Genomic DNA, 15,977 nt, shown 5'->3' on the forward strand with positions numbered 1-15,977 from the left:
GCTCTAGATCCTCCTCTCTGGGGTCTCCCCACCAAGGCCTCACCTCGGTGCCCTCCCACTGACTCCCTGTCTGCCCCAGCTCTCCTCCCCAGGGGAAGGAGCAAGGCCCCAGCACCTCTCATTTCCTCTCCCCCTCTGGCTCTCCCACAGCTGGGTCCCATCCTCTGCCTGATCCCCTGAGCCAGCTGGTGCCACAGCCCTCTCCTGCCCCTACAACAAGCTGCTGAGCCCTTCAGGCAGCTGCTGCTCCCCCAGCATCTCCACGCACCCTGCCCTCCACCCCACGCTGACCTCGAGTGCAGGTGGGAACACGGCAAAGCCAGAAGAAACATCTCTCATGAAATCGCAGCTTTGCCTGGAGAAGAAATCAAAGGGAGGCCCAGCTTCCCCTTCCCTTGGGTGATGTGTCTAAAGAGGGAAAGCCCAACTGGAGCTGAGAGCAACACGAGCTCCTTCTTCCTTTCAACCTGCTCTGGTAGCTGCGTGTTGCCTTCAGCAGCTCCATGTTGAGATGAACTTGTGGTGATCCAGCTCTCGTCCCGCAGCGAGGATGGAGTTGGGGTGAGATGGGGTGGGATGGGGTGCAGCAGGGGAGCCCGGGACAGGTGGAGCAGGGAGCAGAGGGGACACGCTGATCGGATGGGGCCAGCAGCTGCTGAGCGTTGCAGGATTCAGCCTACGACAGGCAGCCCACATGCATGGAGTGAGAGGCCAACCCCAGCACATGGCTCTCCTGATCTCCTTTTGGAGAAAAGCCTTTGGGGGAAAGCCAAAACCCAGTTCAGTTACTGATTTTTCAGACTGAGATTTTCCACGCAGCCATTTTTATTACCTTTAGGCCAGACCAGTCTGATTTCTGAGCAGGACAGACTCAGTCAGTACCTGCACCAGGCCACGGCTGCGTGCAAGTGCACGGCCAGTGGCTCTGCAGGTGGGCTACTGGGAACAAGATTCTCCTCCCCAGTCCTGTATGGAGAAGACGGCGGGGTCTGTCTCTGCAGTCAGAGGTACTGCACCATGCAGCATCCAGACCAGGCGGCAACCACACACCAGCTCTGAGCTGAGAGCACTTTGTACAATGGCACCAAATGACTAACAGAACTTGGGGAAAAACCTTAAAATCTGCAGACACCAGAGATGGCCAAAAGCAAATAACGGTGCGAGCAAATTGGCAGCAGAGAGCCCTGGGAGAGGTCCCCTGCTTTCCAAATGCCACCTGCCCTCCCGATGCAGCTGAGCCAGCGCAGCCTCCCGCACTCAGCTCCTTCCCCAGGGTCCCAGGACGTGGATGAGATGCTCACTGGTCCAGCACAAATACATCGGGTACCCTGCAGACCTTCCCCAGGACCTCTCTCTCCCCCCAGGTCCCCAGGACATCCCTAGCTGTGTCTCCCTGATGCTGCAGCCCAGTTAGGTGGGGTTTAGCAGGCTCCTGCTTATTCTAAAGGCCGGTTAGGCAAGAAGCTTTGTCACTGGATACTTCCCAATCTGCAAATATAGCAAGCACACATTCTCCTCCATCATCCAGATCATTAATGAAAACGTTGAACAAAACCAGACCCGGAACAGATGTCCCTGAACTTCACTCAGCGTAACTCTTCTTTTTCAACAGTGAACCCTAGATAACTCTCTGGGTATAATTATCCAATGGGTTTTGTCCCTACCCAACATCCCATCCACATCATGTTTTAAAGGTTGCTTAAGAGCCTAGTGCATGACACGGGTCAGAAGCCTTAAAAATCCACCGAAATGGCAGCCAGGGCTCTTCTTCACCATGCCCTTACCTGTCACAGGAGCAAATCAGATTGCTTTGACCAGGTTCTGTCCTTGGCAAGTCCCCATGGCTCCTGCTCATCTCCACTGCTTACAAGCAGTGAGATTATCTGTTCCAGCGGTTTTTGGTGGGTGAGGGGATTTAGCTGTCAGCAGGTCCCGGCTTTTGGCCCCAGTCCCTTCTGAAAGGGTAAAAAGCTTGCATTTTCCGGTCTCTTTATGCCTCACTGTCCCTCAGCAGTTCTCATAGATAACAGCAAACGTTTCTGGGCTTGCTTAGCAGGAAGTTCATCACGCCCACATGGTCTGAAAAATTCCTGTTAATCTAAATGCTCCCTTTCTTGGGCTTTCCCTATTCAAGGCCAGGCTTGTAGCCCCCACCACTGGCATGGCTTGTGCTGCCCACTTCCTCATAGCTGTTCTTTTCCAAAGGCTAATGTAAAGTGTGCAGAACAGTTGGGTCTTCTCAGTGGCTGCCAGCAGCGCTTTCCCTCCCTGCCGAAAAGCCACGCAACACCATCCTTGGTTATTCTCTTACTGTTAGTGCAGTGGGGAATTGTTTTCTGACATCTTGCTTGGTGCATGCCAGCTTTTACCGTGGTCTGGTATCACAGCTCCGAACTGCAGGCTGGGTGTGAACGCCCAAGCTCCTGCTGGAGTTGTTCAATACTGGGCTCAGGTAGCGAGCTACCTGCGAGAGATGGAGCCAATTCCTGTCGACAATTCCTGCCGATAATTGCCTTGGGGCACCTGGCTGCATCCAGGCATGGGAAAAGGCTTGGGCTGGGTATGTTCCCTTACCACCTCTGGCCAGCAACACCCCAGCCAAAGTCCAAATTTCTGCACGGGCACCTAAATAACATTAAAACTGAAGAGGATTCCTTGCAGCCCAAAGCCTTTGCTGGCTACCTGGGGTCAGCAGCAGCGTGGTGCTGCCCGGGGCCAGCTAAGGCGAGCTGTCCCTGCCAGAGGGGGCCTCCAGCGGCAAATGCCACTGCCGGGCTGTCGCCACCCGGGCCACCGCAGCACAGCCCCACCTCTCCGGAGGCCCCCTCTAAAAGCAGGTGAGGTGGTGTCACCTAGCGGCTGCTGGCACCCAGGACAGCCTGGGGGGGCTGGCCCCACAGGGCGTCCTGCTGCCACCCGGGCTGAGCAGGGGATGAAGCTGGGGGACACGGTAGTCTTCCTCGCAACTGCACGGGGCCCCCCAGGTGGCTTCAGCTGCTCGTCTACCCCACAGGAGCTGCCATCAATTGCTGCCATCAAAGACAAAAAAATCTATATCAAGTGCATCCCCTCCAACAGGGCTGCTTGCTCTTGCAGCTCGCCAGCACTACGCAAGCTGGGCTTTTCTTCACGGAGTGCCGGGAGGAGTCATCTCCACAAAGACGTCCATGTGCCCACGGGGATGCCCGGCTGGGCTGAGCACTGCTGGGGCAGCCAGAGGCTCGGGGAGGAGAGAGCCGGCACGGCCCAGCAGGGACCGCACCAGGCACAGAAATGCCTCAGATTGGGACGTGCCATCATCTGGGGCTGCTCCTGGACGGGCTCAGGCTTCAAGGCTCACCTGACATAGCACGGCACCCTCAAACAGCCACATGGTCGGGTCTGCTGGTAACACAGAAGCCTAATTTTTGTTTTTGTCATTATTTCCCTCTCGTTCTCAGTTGCACATGATGAGCAAAGGGACCGAGGCAGGTCAGGCTGTCGGTGACTGCTGAAGGGGGAGCACGAAGGGACAGAGCCTGTCCAAACCTTGCTGTGGCCAAACCAGCAGGATGCAGACGGGGAAAGCAATGCTTCTCCCACAGCCCAGAACAAGGGTTAGGCACGAAAAAGGTATCAAATAATAAACCCATACGCAACAGCATTTATTAGTCATTTTTACATATTACAGCAACAGTTCTTGATGCACCCTGAGAGGAGTTTTTGGACCTTTCTGCCTCCCAGCCCCGGGGCTGTCCCTCAGTGGGACCACGGGCAGTGCCTCACTCCGCAGGCCAGCCAGGGCTGGCTCTGCTCAGCTCCCAGGCAGCAGCCAGCCAGGTCGCACCGCTTGGTGCTGTGCAAGGGCGACCCTTGGGGTGACAGCCGCTAACATTTATGTGCTTTTGGGTGCAGCCATACAGGAGGTGGTGTTTCAACCTGTGTCGGTGCATTTAGCATTTACAGCTGATCACATAAGGCATTAACTCAGGCATTACCAGGGCTCAGCTCAGAGGTTGGTGTTGCTTTTCAGTGACAAATTCTGTACTCTGTGAGCAGCTGGGGTGAAGAGCAGCCACTCAGGCTCTGCTGCCTGCCCAGGGCACGGTGAGCCGTGGGCAAAGGGGTCTCCAGCCCCTGACTGCACCCCTCTCCTGGCACTGCCAGCCTGCAACAACCCAAGCCCCCCTCTGGGGAGTCACTGCTGCAAGGACAGGCCAGAGGCCACTGCTCAAGTTAATATGAAGGCTCTCATCCGCAGTGACCCTCATCACCCCAGCCCCGTCAGGTTCTTCAGCTCCAGCCAGGAATTAAAAGTTCCTCCTTCCCTCTCCCTCCCTCCCCCCCAGCCAATTCCTCCCTCCCCAGTTTTATTCCCCCTTTGATTTCTGGGTGCTCGTCAGGTAAGCCTTGAAGAAGAAGTTGCAGAAGAGCACCAAGTAACTGAGGTACATTAGGGATGAAAAAGAAACGTTTGACCAGGTGACAGGGCAGACCTTATCCTCCATCCAAAAGATCAGCAAGACGTTCACTATTATGGCTATCAGCATCTGCAGGATCTGTGAAAAGGTGATGGCCATGGCGATGTAGCGGGGCACCCGAAAGCCCGCAGCTCGCACGGAGTAGTAGGAGTACATGAACGTGTGGACGCTGAAGTTCATGACGGCGAACCAGCCGCCGCCAGGCACCATCTCCTTGTAGGCGTACCAGGCGTAGATGAGAGTGGCGATGTGGTGGTACCAGTGGAGGAAGATGAGCTTCTGCTTCCGGAGAACGATGAACACAGTGTCACCTTGGGACGGGGGAGAGGTGCATCGTTAGTCAGGCAAATTGCAGCAGTCGTGCACATTTTCAGGCGAGGCAGAATGAGTGAGCTGCAATGCTAAAGCCATCACCTGGCTTGAGCCCACCAAAACCTAGCTTCACGTTGGATTTGTCTGTACCAATAAAGCCCACATAGGCACCTGTGGTTTGTAGGGAAGAAACTTCCCACTGACACATTCAACCCTCTGTGCATTGCTGCAAGCGCTTTTCCGTCTAACAGACTTGGCACCTGCCAACCAAAACATTGCCACAGACTTTCCAGCAATTCCTGCTCCAGCAAAGCCAGCTCTTGCAGGGTCGATGTGAGAAATCCCTAGGGGCTGCCCCTGGCCTCAGGCTTCCCACTTCACAATTGCCTGTTGGCCTGTGGGGATGAAACCAGAGCAATAACCTCAGGCTGCATCCCTGCAGAGAGAGGACATGAAGATGTATAGGGTTGAGCAATGGGAAGCAAGGAAACGAGCAACGCGTGCAAGGTCAGACAGCCCCGTTCTCTGAGTAACATTTGGACAGACACCTGTGAAAAAAAAAAAAAACTACTTATAAAAGCAAAGGAGTTCTGAACACATTGCACAGGGAGAGGTTTCAGACTCACCTAGTTCCAGGACTTTGCTCAGGGCAAATAAGTAGGCCCAAAGCTTGGAAATGTGGTGGACGTAGAAGGACTGATCACACACCGACTGCTTGAATCCCATGGAAGACGTGATGGAGGCCATGTACTTCCAGGACCGATGGGTCCCTATGGCACTGCAAGAAAACCAGAGATCTGAAGGCTGTGCCCAACCCACCACAGGACCCTCGGGCAGCACTGCACCCAGGAACATTTGGCTAACTCCATCCTGAAGCTCAGGGCAGCCTCAGGGATGTCTAAACAAACTGTTGCATCCCACAACAGCAGCCGGAGGGCTGAGCAGCAAAGAACACTCCCTCTCATACACCCTCTGCTACAACTGCTTGAGAAGGCATGCAAGGGTAACAACTGCTGCGTTTGATCTAAGAGGGGGGCAGCTGTTCTGGTACTCCATCTCCTAACAGAGGCCAACGGTGCATGCCCAGGGAGAACACAAACGGGGCAAACACGTCCTTTGTGTCCCCATTTCCTCTCACAGTTTCCACCAATCTGTGGTTCGTGGTCCCCAGACCTCAGATGGGGCTTTCATGTTTCACAAGAAAAAAAAAAATCTATCAAGAGGTACTTATTTACTTCTCTTTTGAATCCAAGTATGCTTGTACCATTTACAACCTCCTGTGGTGGGGAGTTCCTACAATTTAGCAGATTACAAGGGAAAAAATTATAATAAAAAAAGAAACACCTTTTCTTTGCTATCAGCAAACATTTCATTTGCGTAAGATCATCTCGAAACAGGCCACGAGTGGTCGGTCATTCCCTGACCGCTCTCTCCACACAAGTTGTGATTTTACAGACCACTGCCACGAGGGCAACCAGTGACCTTTAGACTTGACCACAGCCAACTTGTGCACGTGGGCAGAGAGCCTGCTCCGGAGTTAGCGTGCAGCAAGGTACTCGTCTTGTTTTGTTCTCTCCCCCCAGCCTGAAGAGGTGTGGAGACGTGGAGTCCGCCTGCTTAATTACACAGTATGGGCTGCAGCGTTCTCACCGTCACTGCAGGGAGGGAGGCAGCACCAAAAGACTATTTTAGACCGGTGTTCCTCTCTTGCATGGGGGATATTTTTTATTATTTTTATTTTTTTAAAGAAATCAGAGCTAGAACTTGGCGGGTAGTGCCGGGCTCTTACCTGAATAAGGCCAGCCCGAGGGACCACAGGGTCAGCGGTGCGCGCAGCTTGTAGCCCCTCCGCTCCTTCATGAAGTGCCGGGTTCCGAAGATCAGCATCACATAAGCCGCAGCGAAGAAGAAGGACTTCTGCCTGCAAGGAAAGCAGAGGGAGCAGTCAGGGAAAGCGCCTGTTTGCAGCAGGACTTCGACAGCCCCGGCAGAGCTCTCCCCAAGAAATGAAACATGTCCTGCCAGCGAGCGAGGAAATCCCTGGGGATGGCAGAGGAGAAAGGGAGCTGTTGCACCCGGGAGGCCCCCGCAGGACCTGGCAGAACGAGGATATGGCAAACTGTGGACAGGACCCTGAGCAGACGCGTGGGTGCGTTTTGTCCCTTTACACACCTTGGGTGGTGCCAAGGGCCCGTTGCGGGGCACGGGCTGAGCTGCAGGCTGTCCCCCCCAGCTGCGGCATTGCTGCATTGTGCGGTGGGGGGAAACGAGTGGGAAGAGAAGGAAGCAGAGACGTGGACCCAGAGCTGCAGCCTGGCCCTGACAGCCCGACTATTGTACACGGGGCAAGCAGCAGAGTCCCAGAGGAGCAGGTACACAGATGAGACCTTGGCTGCACAGGTTTGGCAGCCTGGAGCCCAGTGACAAGAGTTGATCGCAGTGTGTCTGACAGAGCGGCACAGGTTCAACGAGCGGGTGACCCCGAGCACTGCAGCAAGCTCTGCCCCCCCCCAGCCACTGCCACTGGGAAAAGCAAAAGGGCAAGGAAGTTTCCACGTACTCCAGGAAAGTGGTCGAGCCTCCTACAAAACTTGCCCAAAGAAGCGAGGCATGGCTGCAGGAGCTAATCTTCCTGTTGGTACATTAGGGAAAGGAGGAAAGCACCAGCTGGTTTAGGCTCAGACATTCCTGGAGCATGAGCCACAGCTTGAGTAAGCTACAGAGCAACCTCAAGTCAGCACTGGCAACCACAGTTCACTACTGTGGAGTTATGGTAAAGGGTCTCCAGAGACCTGCCCTGCACTTCCAGTCCTTTCCTCCTTGGAGGAAGGCACCCGCTCTGATGGATATTTATCCTAAGAAACCCCACCCCATGGACTCAGGAGCCCAGCTCCAACCAGCAAACCCCTCAGTGTGCCATCCTCCACACGACAGTGTGGGAAATCAGGCCAGCAATCTGCTGTGAGATCCCCAGCCCTCCTCACAACAGCTCGTGGCTGGTAAGTGCCTGGGTTTGGCCCCTTACAGCCTGTGTTCACTACGCACCAGCCTATCTTCTCCAGCACTCTGTGTGGCTTTCCCCAGGGACACGTGCCATCGTAACAGGTTGCAAGGAGGGAGGGACGGGGTTCCCAGCACCATCCGGGTCTCCTGCCCAACCCACAGCTGCACCAGGTACCCCACGTTCAAGAGCCACAGGAGCGCTGTGCAAACATCCAAGCGGGCTCTTGAAGCGCTCCAGCTGCCCTCATCCCATAACATATGCTGGCCGTAAGGGGCACTCAGCGCAGTGACATGAAGGACACTCTAGCTCAGGTGAGAGATGTTTTTTTAACCCTGCTCTCCAGCAGTTAGGCAGCTCCAAAATAAGCAGCTAGTGGCAGACTGGGCACTGCACTCCCACCTTTGTACCTTGCCCCTTCCCCTCCCCTGCTCGTGGGCTGCACACCAGCGGGGTGAAGCTGCACAGGGAGCGGGGCTGCTGCCCTCTGGAAGCCCAGGCTGGCCACCAGCGAGATCCCTTCGGGGCGAGCCTGCCCTCCTCCAGGCCTCTCTGCTGCGCCAGCAGCTGTGAGCCCCGCGCAGAGGCACAAAGCTCTGCCTGAGCAGCCCTCTGACCCGTCCTCCATCCTCCACCCCACGGGCTGTTAAAGCTGCAGATCCCAGACTCTTCCACTGCAGCCCCACCTCTGAGCCACCATGTCCCTCTGTCCCGTTACGATCGCCACTCCTGCACCCAAATTTTGCTTCTCGCCCCTGAAGCCCAGGGTATAACGATGTTTCAGCCGGGGCTGGGCTCTATTCCTTTCAGATTTCGTTCACAGAGTTTTTCTGCCTAACACAATCATAAATATCACATGTAAAAGGGAAAAAATGCAGACAGACAGGCTTCCTCCAGCTGAAGGGAAGGCCAAGAAAGGGAAAACTGCCCTTTCTCCTGGTGCTCAAGCACCAAACAGGCTGTGCACCCCAAAATACAGAACTGCGCAGGTACCAAACACTGCTGGAAGCAGGACAGCGATCAATATAGCTGTGAGTAAATGCAAGTGCTGAGAACGTCTTGCCTAAACGGAAAGCCCTCTTCTCCCCCCAGATAAATTTACTTAGGGTAAGAGAATTAACCCTGAGCTCTAGGAACAGAAAAACAGCAGCAAGTCAAGAGCGTCACGTGGACGGGCTATGAAGCAAGCCCAGAAAACAAGCAAGGCATTGTGAGAAGCGAGGTGGCTTGCTGCGGGTTCCCCTGCAAGGAAAGGGACAGGCTGCGGAGGTGTGTTTGTTAAAGGTGTTACGAGGGAAAGAAAACTTACGGTGAGCAACAAGAAAAGCAAATGAGAGGTGTCCCTGGCACTTCGAAAGGCGGAGAAAGCTTAAGGAGGAGACATAGCTAAACCTGGTGCATTTCTTTCATCCTCAGCTCGCTTCCGTACGGCCGCGCACGAAGGGGTAAAGCAAGAAATCTCCAAAGAAACCAGCGAAGAAATAGCTCAAACGAGAGCCCAGCGGTGACGGCGAGGAGGCCGCTCTCCGCCGTCTCCTTTGAGGCGGAGGGAACAATCGCACATTGAGGGCAGGCGGGGAGCCGAGCGGCTGTCCCGCAGGACAAGCCGCGCCGTTGCGGCCGCCGAGCAGCCCCGGTGCGGGCGCTCACCCACCAGTTGTCCCGCATCCAGCCCAGCGCCTCCCGCTCGTCGAAGCTCCGCTCCAGCTCGTACTCCCGCAGCGGCGGCAGCGCCGACAGGTTGAAGCCCAGCGCCATGCCGCCTGTCCCCAGCCGTGCCGAGCCGTGCCGAGCCCCGCGTCCCCCCGGGCACCGGCACCGCCCCGGGGCGGCCCCGGCTCCGCCCGGCCGGGTGCCCTCGGGGACCGAGGCGGAGCTGCAGCCGGCCCCCTCGGGCACCCGCCGGTCCCGCAGCTCCCACCATTTCACACGTGCCCCCCAGGAAATCCCTACACGGCCCCCAGAGCTGGGGAGGTTTGGCCGCCCCGCAAATGTCACCGCAACCAAAACCAAGGCACCGGTGCAGCCACCGGGTACGTAACCCCCTGCCGTGGTGCGGGCTCCTCTGGTGGCATTGGCACCCAAATCACACACGGACACGCAGCCTGCGGGCAACCCAAGCCCAGTTATCTCTGTGCTGGGCGCTTGAAACCCTAGTGGTTTCCTAGTCCATAGCCTGAAAACTGAAATATCTTTTGAAACCTTGCCAAGACTGCTCCTTTGCTCAGTACGTATAAAATTGGGCTGCATCCCAATGATGAGAGGGCTTGCTGAACTCAGCCAGTTGTACCTGAACTTGCAGTTGGGGCATCATCTTTCCAGGAACATAGCCCTTATACTTATTTATCTCCCTCTTTACAAGAATTATGTAATAATACTCTGCTGAGTTTTCCTGCACTCCACTCTTCAGCTGCCATGTCCAAACGCGACTAATTTTTGTTTGTTTGTTGAAGAGGACGATGCTACACTTTCCATAGGAAAAGCTTTTGCTTGCATGTGGCATGGAAGGACGTGGAGAAAATGCTGCCTATGTCCGAGCCACTCCTCCTGTTAGACTCCTCCACTCCACGTCAGCCCCTCCAAGAAGGTGCCCGTGGGCAGGTACTGCCATCCTTTCCCTCGGGCAGCAGTGACCTGAGTTGTCCCTAATGGGTGTGTGGGTGACACAGTGGCACGTTTCTATAGCAGCTCACCTCTGGGCCACAGAGGGAACACCCCCAGATCCAGTCCTGTTGAATCTTTTCTATAATGGTCTGGATGTGAAGTCTTGGGGTGTTTATTAACTTACTACAGAGTAGCACTATTTCAGTTAAGAAATACAGATCTCCAGACAATCATCTCACCTGCTTTCTGCCAGGGACTTCTATTATTATTAAAATCACAGATAAAATTACTTGCATAAGAGTGGCAAGGTATTATTGATCATTAGCTGGACACAGTCTTGACCGAAGTGAGCTAACTGCCTTGTACCACTGTGAGCCATCCCAGGGCAGCTTCTCCACCACACGATGAAAGCAAAGAACAACCTTCATGATCAAAAATGATCAAAATGCCTTTTTACCCCAAGAGAGAGAGTATGGCAGGCAAACCATGACTTTGTTACACCTATACAGTTTAATTAGATTTAAGGGGTGGAATGGTGAGGATAAGGAAACAAATGGCTACTCCTGGCGGACTCCCTAACTTTGAAAAGGAACCTTTTTAAAAAATGCATTTAAAACACGTTGCAGCAAAGAGCTTGACAGAAGATGCTAGAGGAATTACCCTGAGTATTATGCTAGCATTCAGCTAATGCAAAGCTTATGCCCACATAATCCTTAGATGCTGATGTAAAATGAGATATTACTTACATTTTCAGCACTTCAAAATGATATTCAAAACAGAATGTAGGCAGCAATGAACAGTTTTTTTTTTTTTAATACAAAAAAGGCAACAGCAGATCATACAACACAATAAACAGAGGAGCTCTCTTAACACCAAAGCTCTGAGCATACAAACACACATTATCAGGTACATGGAGGCCTCGCAAGCACCAGTCTGCAGGAGACTTCTTACAGCTGTTTGGGTGAAATGCAGGCGCTGGACATGACTTGTTCCAACCCGAGGGAAGGGCTACCCAGTAAATATCAGTGTCAGAGGGCTTCATCCAGTGGTGTACGCAGGAGGAATCGCTGACTCGGAGGATTCAGAGATGCCCAGCAGAGCTGGGTGACACATGGGCACCCTCTGGCACCAGAGCCCTGAGAGCACGGTCTCCAGCAAGGGCCTCTCGCCTCCTTGGCCATTAGAGGGGAGCAGAAGCCCGTGGATGTGCAGGGAGGCATCGCCCAGTGCGCGGAGCTCTTCACTGCTCGGAAACAAAGGCAGGCAGGAGACCGACTGCGCTCCTCCCTGAGCCCTTTTCCTCTGGGAGAAACAGGGGGTTCAGGCCCAAGGAGGAGAGAGGATCCCCTGCTCCTTGCAAGCAGGCCATCCCTCTCTCCCTTCTGCTTGTCCCTAGTCTCAGGCTGATACAGTTTAAAGTTTATACAACTTTTGCCCAGTACTAAATAGTCCTGCCTTGCAGCTCCCCGGATGGTGTTGGCTGGCAGTCAGTAAAAGACGCAGCTCAGCCACAAGGTCTCTTTGCCCTGGCAAGACACAGCCACAACAAGAAGCCCCCATATCTGTATCAGAGCCTCCCTGCACAGCGTTTTGTACAGACGTTCTGAAGGTTGTGTATGATAATCAAGAAAGTTGGAGATCTGAGAACAGTTTTACAGAAAGCCAGCCAAAGTATTTCCTCTTTGATGCATATGTACTCCAAAAGACTGCTTCTGGTGAACACACTGCCATTCAGGACTGTTTCCCAAACAGGACAAAACCAAAGCAGATCGACTGAATGGAAGGAGGAGGCTTCTCAGAAGGCACAGTCTGGAGTCCTTACTAGTGCTCCAGTTTAATTTTGACCTAGTTGCTCTTACCACTGCAAAACACTCCAAAGAGATAATAATATAAGGGATAGCAAATGTCCTAGGGGTTACACAAAAGTGATGGTGACATCAGGAGCTATTAACCTAAAGATGTCACAATCAGTGATTGCTCTTGGGATGAATACTATCATAGCAGCTTCTTTACTCTAAATCAAGAGTTGCAAATCCCATGTGAAACACTGATGACAAAAATCACCTCTAAGGAGCTCTCAGTGGCGGTGTAGTAGTGTGCCATTTACACAGCCTCCTGTTCTTTGAAGCCTGTTTGTAAGCTCAGTGGTATTTGTAAACAGTGATTAAGGTGAGTGAATAGAGCGAGTGGCTGAGGTTTTGCATAGAGTTGCTATGTTTTCAAACTCCGGTCTGAAAACAGCAGTTGAATGCATTTTCAGAGTCTGGTGAACCCGACCAGTTTGTCAGTTTAATTCGCCACTGTTTTCAGAGCTGGAAATTAACAGAGGCTGAAGGAGACCAGGCACATCTGACTACCTAACAAATGGGCCAGCTTCTTGAACCAAAAATCCTATTGAAGGACTTCTGATCAAGATTGAAGGTGTCCTTTAAACAACCTGATCATCTACATCTTCATCAGAGAAATCTCAAAACCCAGGATGAGTTAAGAACATCTACAGGGATTCATATATGCACCTATTTGTATTTTCTGAACTACTCATTAGAGAGAGACTTTGTACACGACAATCAGATTTTTTCAGCCAGAACACACTCAGTGCTTTGAAAGAGAGTAAAACAAACCACAGCACAGTAACAAGAGGCTCATTAACCAAATTGCCATCATGAGCGGTCATCTACATTGGTTATGGTACATAAAAGCTTTTCACCTTGCATTCTCGGACCCTAAATACAAAACCTCCTGTTTTGCAGAGCCAGAGTATCCCCTGGTATTCACACAGCCAGACCTTGCTGATGGCTCTGTCAGCCTTTCTTCACTTCACTGTTCTTCTGCTCATGTAAGGGGTCTGGGCTCACAGTTAGCAGAAGTTACACTGACACCAGACACAGACAAAATGACTTCTTTTCTCCAACTGAAGTCCATCAAGACTATAGAGTCCCAGACAGAGCAAAGAGCACAAAATGAAGGTTCAGCAAGTTCTAGAAAGCAAAGTGCTGGCAACAGAAATGGGACTAAAATGCTACCAATTTAAATCAGAGGAATTAAGGCTGAATGAGAAAGAAGTGTTACCCTAGCCCTGATCCTGACTCTGCTAATTGTTTTACTATCTGTTGTTACTCAGCTTTGTTAATGCATCTCCTGCCAACACACACATCTTCAGTACCACTCCTCACTCTGCCAATCCAGGGGGCAAAAGCAAGAAAGAAAAAAGCAAAGCAATTTATTTTTAGCAATAACTTTGGCTGGCCCATCTTCTATTTTCACTGAGACACTCAGCTTCTTGCCACTTTGTTTTTAATGAAAATTGACTACTCAACATTTCTTTGCTATTAGTTTAGATTTTAAAAAGACTGGCCTTAAAAGAAAACCCCACACGTGATTGGTGGGTTCAGTGCATAGTCATTAAGAAGTTTCCCTGTCTAGAGTCCCAAATCCACCATTACTGAGAGACCACCTCACCCAAGGCTTAGCACAAAGGGCACTGAAGCTTAACTCCAGCTGAAGCCTCTGTTGAACTCATGTCATTTGAATTATAATAATATATATTTTTTTCAAGATATGCAGGTTAACCTATGGTGCTTCCAAGAACAGTTTAGCTATTGTTTTTCAATTCTTGATTCACTTTTCTAACAACAGACATTAGATATACAGGGCTGCCCGTACCCATTAACATTCTGGTTCCTCTATGTCCTCCAAGCTTCTTCATTCTCTCAGATTTGATAAATACAAAAAAATCATTGTTTCCTTTAAACTGTTGTTAACTGGTTCTATGTATCACTTTGAACATGCTTACCTCTTTACAATAAAGCAGGCTCATTCTAGTCTTCCAGAATTACCAATAAGAGATGAAATCTCTTTGCTGCAAAGCTTCATACTGAAATCAACAAGTTTTACATCAGAACCCATTTCAGAAGACCTTGCCTTACAGAAGCACCTATTAATTAAGACAGGGATTAGGTTAGCCAATGGCAGCACTATCATAACACTGATACAAAGCCCTCCTGTTAAATAATAACTCAAAAGTTCTCCTTAGGAGGATCACCATACAGGCCTAACTGCTAGTGCTAGCACCAAGGCTACCTGCAAGAAGCCCAGAAGGAATCAGCCCCAGATGCATCCCACATGGTCTTTAGTAACAGCAGGTAGAGGGGCCTTGCTGGGGGTAAGCAGGCTCAGCTGGAAGGTGGGGAGCATGAGACCAAGTTTTTGCTAATGGCCTAGGAGCAATAAAGTGTATAATTGCTTTCCTTTATTACTCTGAGACTAAATACCCAGATAGCTAAAGAGTTAAAACCACAGCCTTAGTAATGCTTGTGCCTGTGACTGAGCAGCCATACATAATAAGAGGCTTTCCAGAAATTTAGTTTAGCCCAGCCAAACCCAGCAATTGGTTTGAAGAGGCTATTGAGAGGAAGATGAGTGGGAATGGATGAAGGGTTAGAAAGGATGAAGTTGGAAAGAACAAGGAGAAGCATCCAAGGAAGGCATGGCCCACACCCTCAGGAGGATCAAAGAAGGGTATGGGGACCACTGGGGAGAGGTCCATGGGCAGAGCCAGCCCATAGTGGGCAAATGGCTGGGGCTGAGCCATGCTCAGGCTCCTGCACCAGCCAGAAAGATCTGCTGGCACAGAGGTGCAAGGAAGCTCCTTCACCCGATGCTCTTTGCTCACTGCCATTTAATGATGGAATGAGTCAAAATCCCGGAGCCTTCAAGGAGCTGTCCTTGACGTGTTCCTCCCACGGCCAGGGTGACTTCACACTCACCTGCAGAGGGAGACGGCTCCCCTTGATTAGCTAAATTTTGTTGACCTACTTTGGAGCCTCCACCTTCCCAGGCTGGAAAAACCAGCCGTGGAGCTGATGTGGCCGGCTGCAGGCCCGGGGACAGGCTGTCCTGCAGGGATGCTGACGGAGGGCACACAGGGACCCTCCCGCACACGAACACGCTGGGGCTGAAGCAGCGGCACCTCATCAGCTGCTCACAGAGTCCTGCAGGAGATCAGCAGCTGAGGCCTTCCCTCACACCAGCCAGCTGCTGATCCCTGGAAAACATGCCCGTCTGCATCCCCAGGGTGTCTCCGGCGCTGGGACAGCTCTGCTCGCAAGGCCGCCATGTTCCCCACCAGCCCACAGGGCCGGGCCAACCTGAAAAGCCGGCTGGCTCGCTCCCCGTGCCTCCCTGCCCGCACAGCCACACAGGGCCCTTGTGGGGGTTTTGTGGGCATGGGGAGGCTGCTGGTGCTCGGGCTCCCCATGCCTTGCCAAGAGACAGAAGCAGAGGCAGAAGACAGCTTTGTGCTGTACGGGGCTCAGCTGGGGTTGCAGCTCCTGGGTGAGGCCTCGGCAGCCTTGGGGAAAGTGTTGAGTCATATCCTACTTCTCCTTGAGGATGAAAAAAGTGGGGGAGGAGGGGCTCATTGCCTGCTTGGTGCCTCACAAACCATGGTTTTAATGCTAAATTACCAGACGTGGCACACATGTAACCTGGGGTTGCACATATTGCCCAGAGAGAGGTACCAGGGCTGCCGAGGGGCAGAGAGCACCCCCATCCTTCTCCCCCCTGACACGGGTTTTGACCAGATGTGTGTGTGACAGGCT

General features: G+C 52.5%; 1 protein-coding gene across 2 annotated transcripts; it reads right to left on the reverse strand.

The window, feature by feature from the left end:
* Positions 1–3,623: 3,623 nt before the first annotated feature.
* ELOVL3 (ELOVL fatty acid elongase 3) lies at positions 3,624–14,343 on the reverse strand. 2 transcript variants are annotated; one of them, XM_067000887.1, is made up of 4 exons: positions 14,171–14,343; positions 6,562–6,693; positions 5,399–5,550; positions 3,624–4,771 (listed from the first exon to the last, which is right to left on the reverse strand). In XM_067000887.1, the coding sequence occupies exons 2-4, from the start codon at positions 6,657–6,659 to the stop codon at positions 4,350–4,352; spliced, it is 672 nt and encodes a 223-aa protein (XP_066856988.1). In that variant the 5' UTR covers positions 6,660–6,693; positions 14,171–14,343; the 3' UTR covers positions 3,624–4,349. The 2 variants fall into 2 exon arrangements, with proteins under 2 accessions (XP_066856988.1, XP_047925008.1); XM_048069051.2 differs by lacking the exon at positions 14,171–14,343 and adding an exon at positions 9,428–9,595.
* Between the last annotated feature and the right edge of the window lie 1,634 nt (positions 14,344–15,977).

The sequence above is a fragment of the Anser cygnoides genome, chromosome 7, assembly GCF_040182565.1.
Source record: "Anser cygnoides isolate HZ-2024a breed goose chromosome 7, Taihu_goose_T2T_genome, whole genome shotgun sequence".
NCBI classification, from domain to species: Eukaryota; Metazoa; Chordata; class Aves; order Anseriformes; family Anatidae; genus Anser; species Anser cygnoides.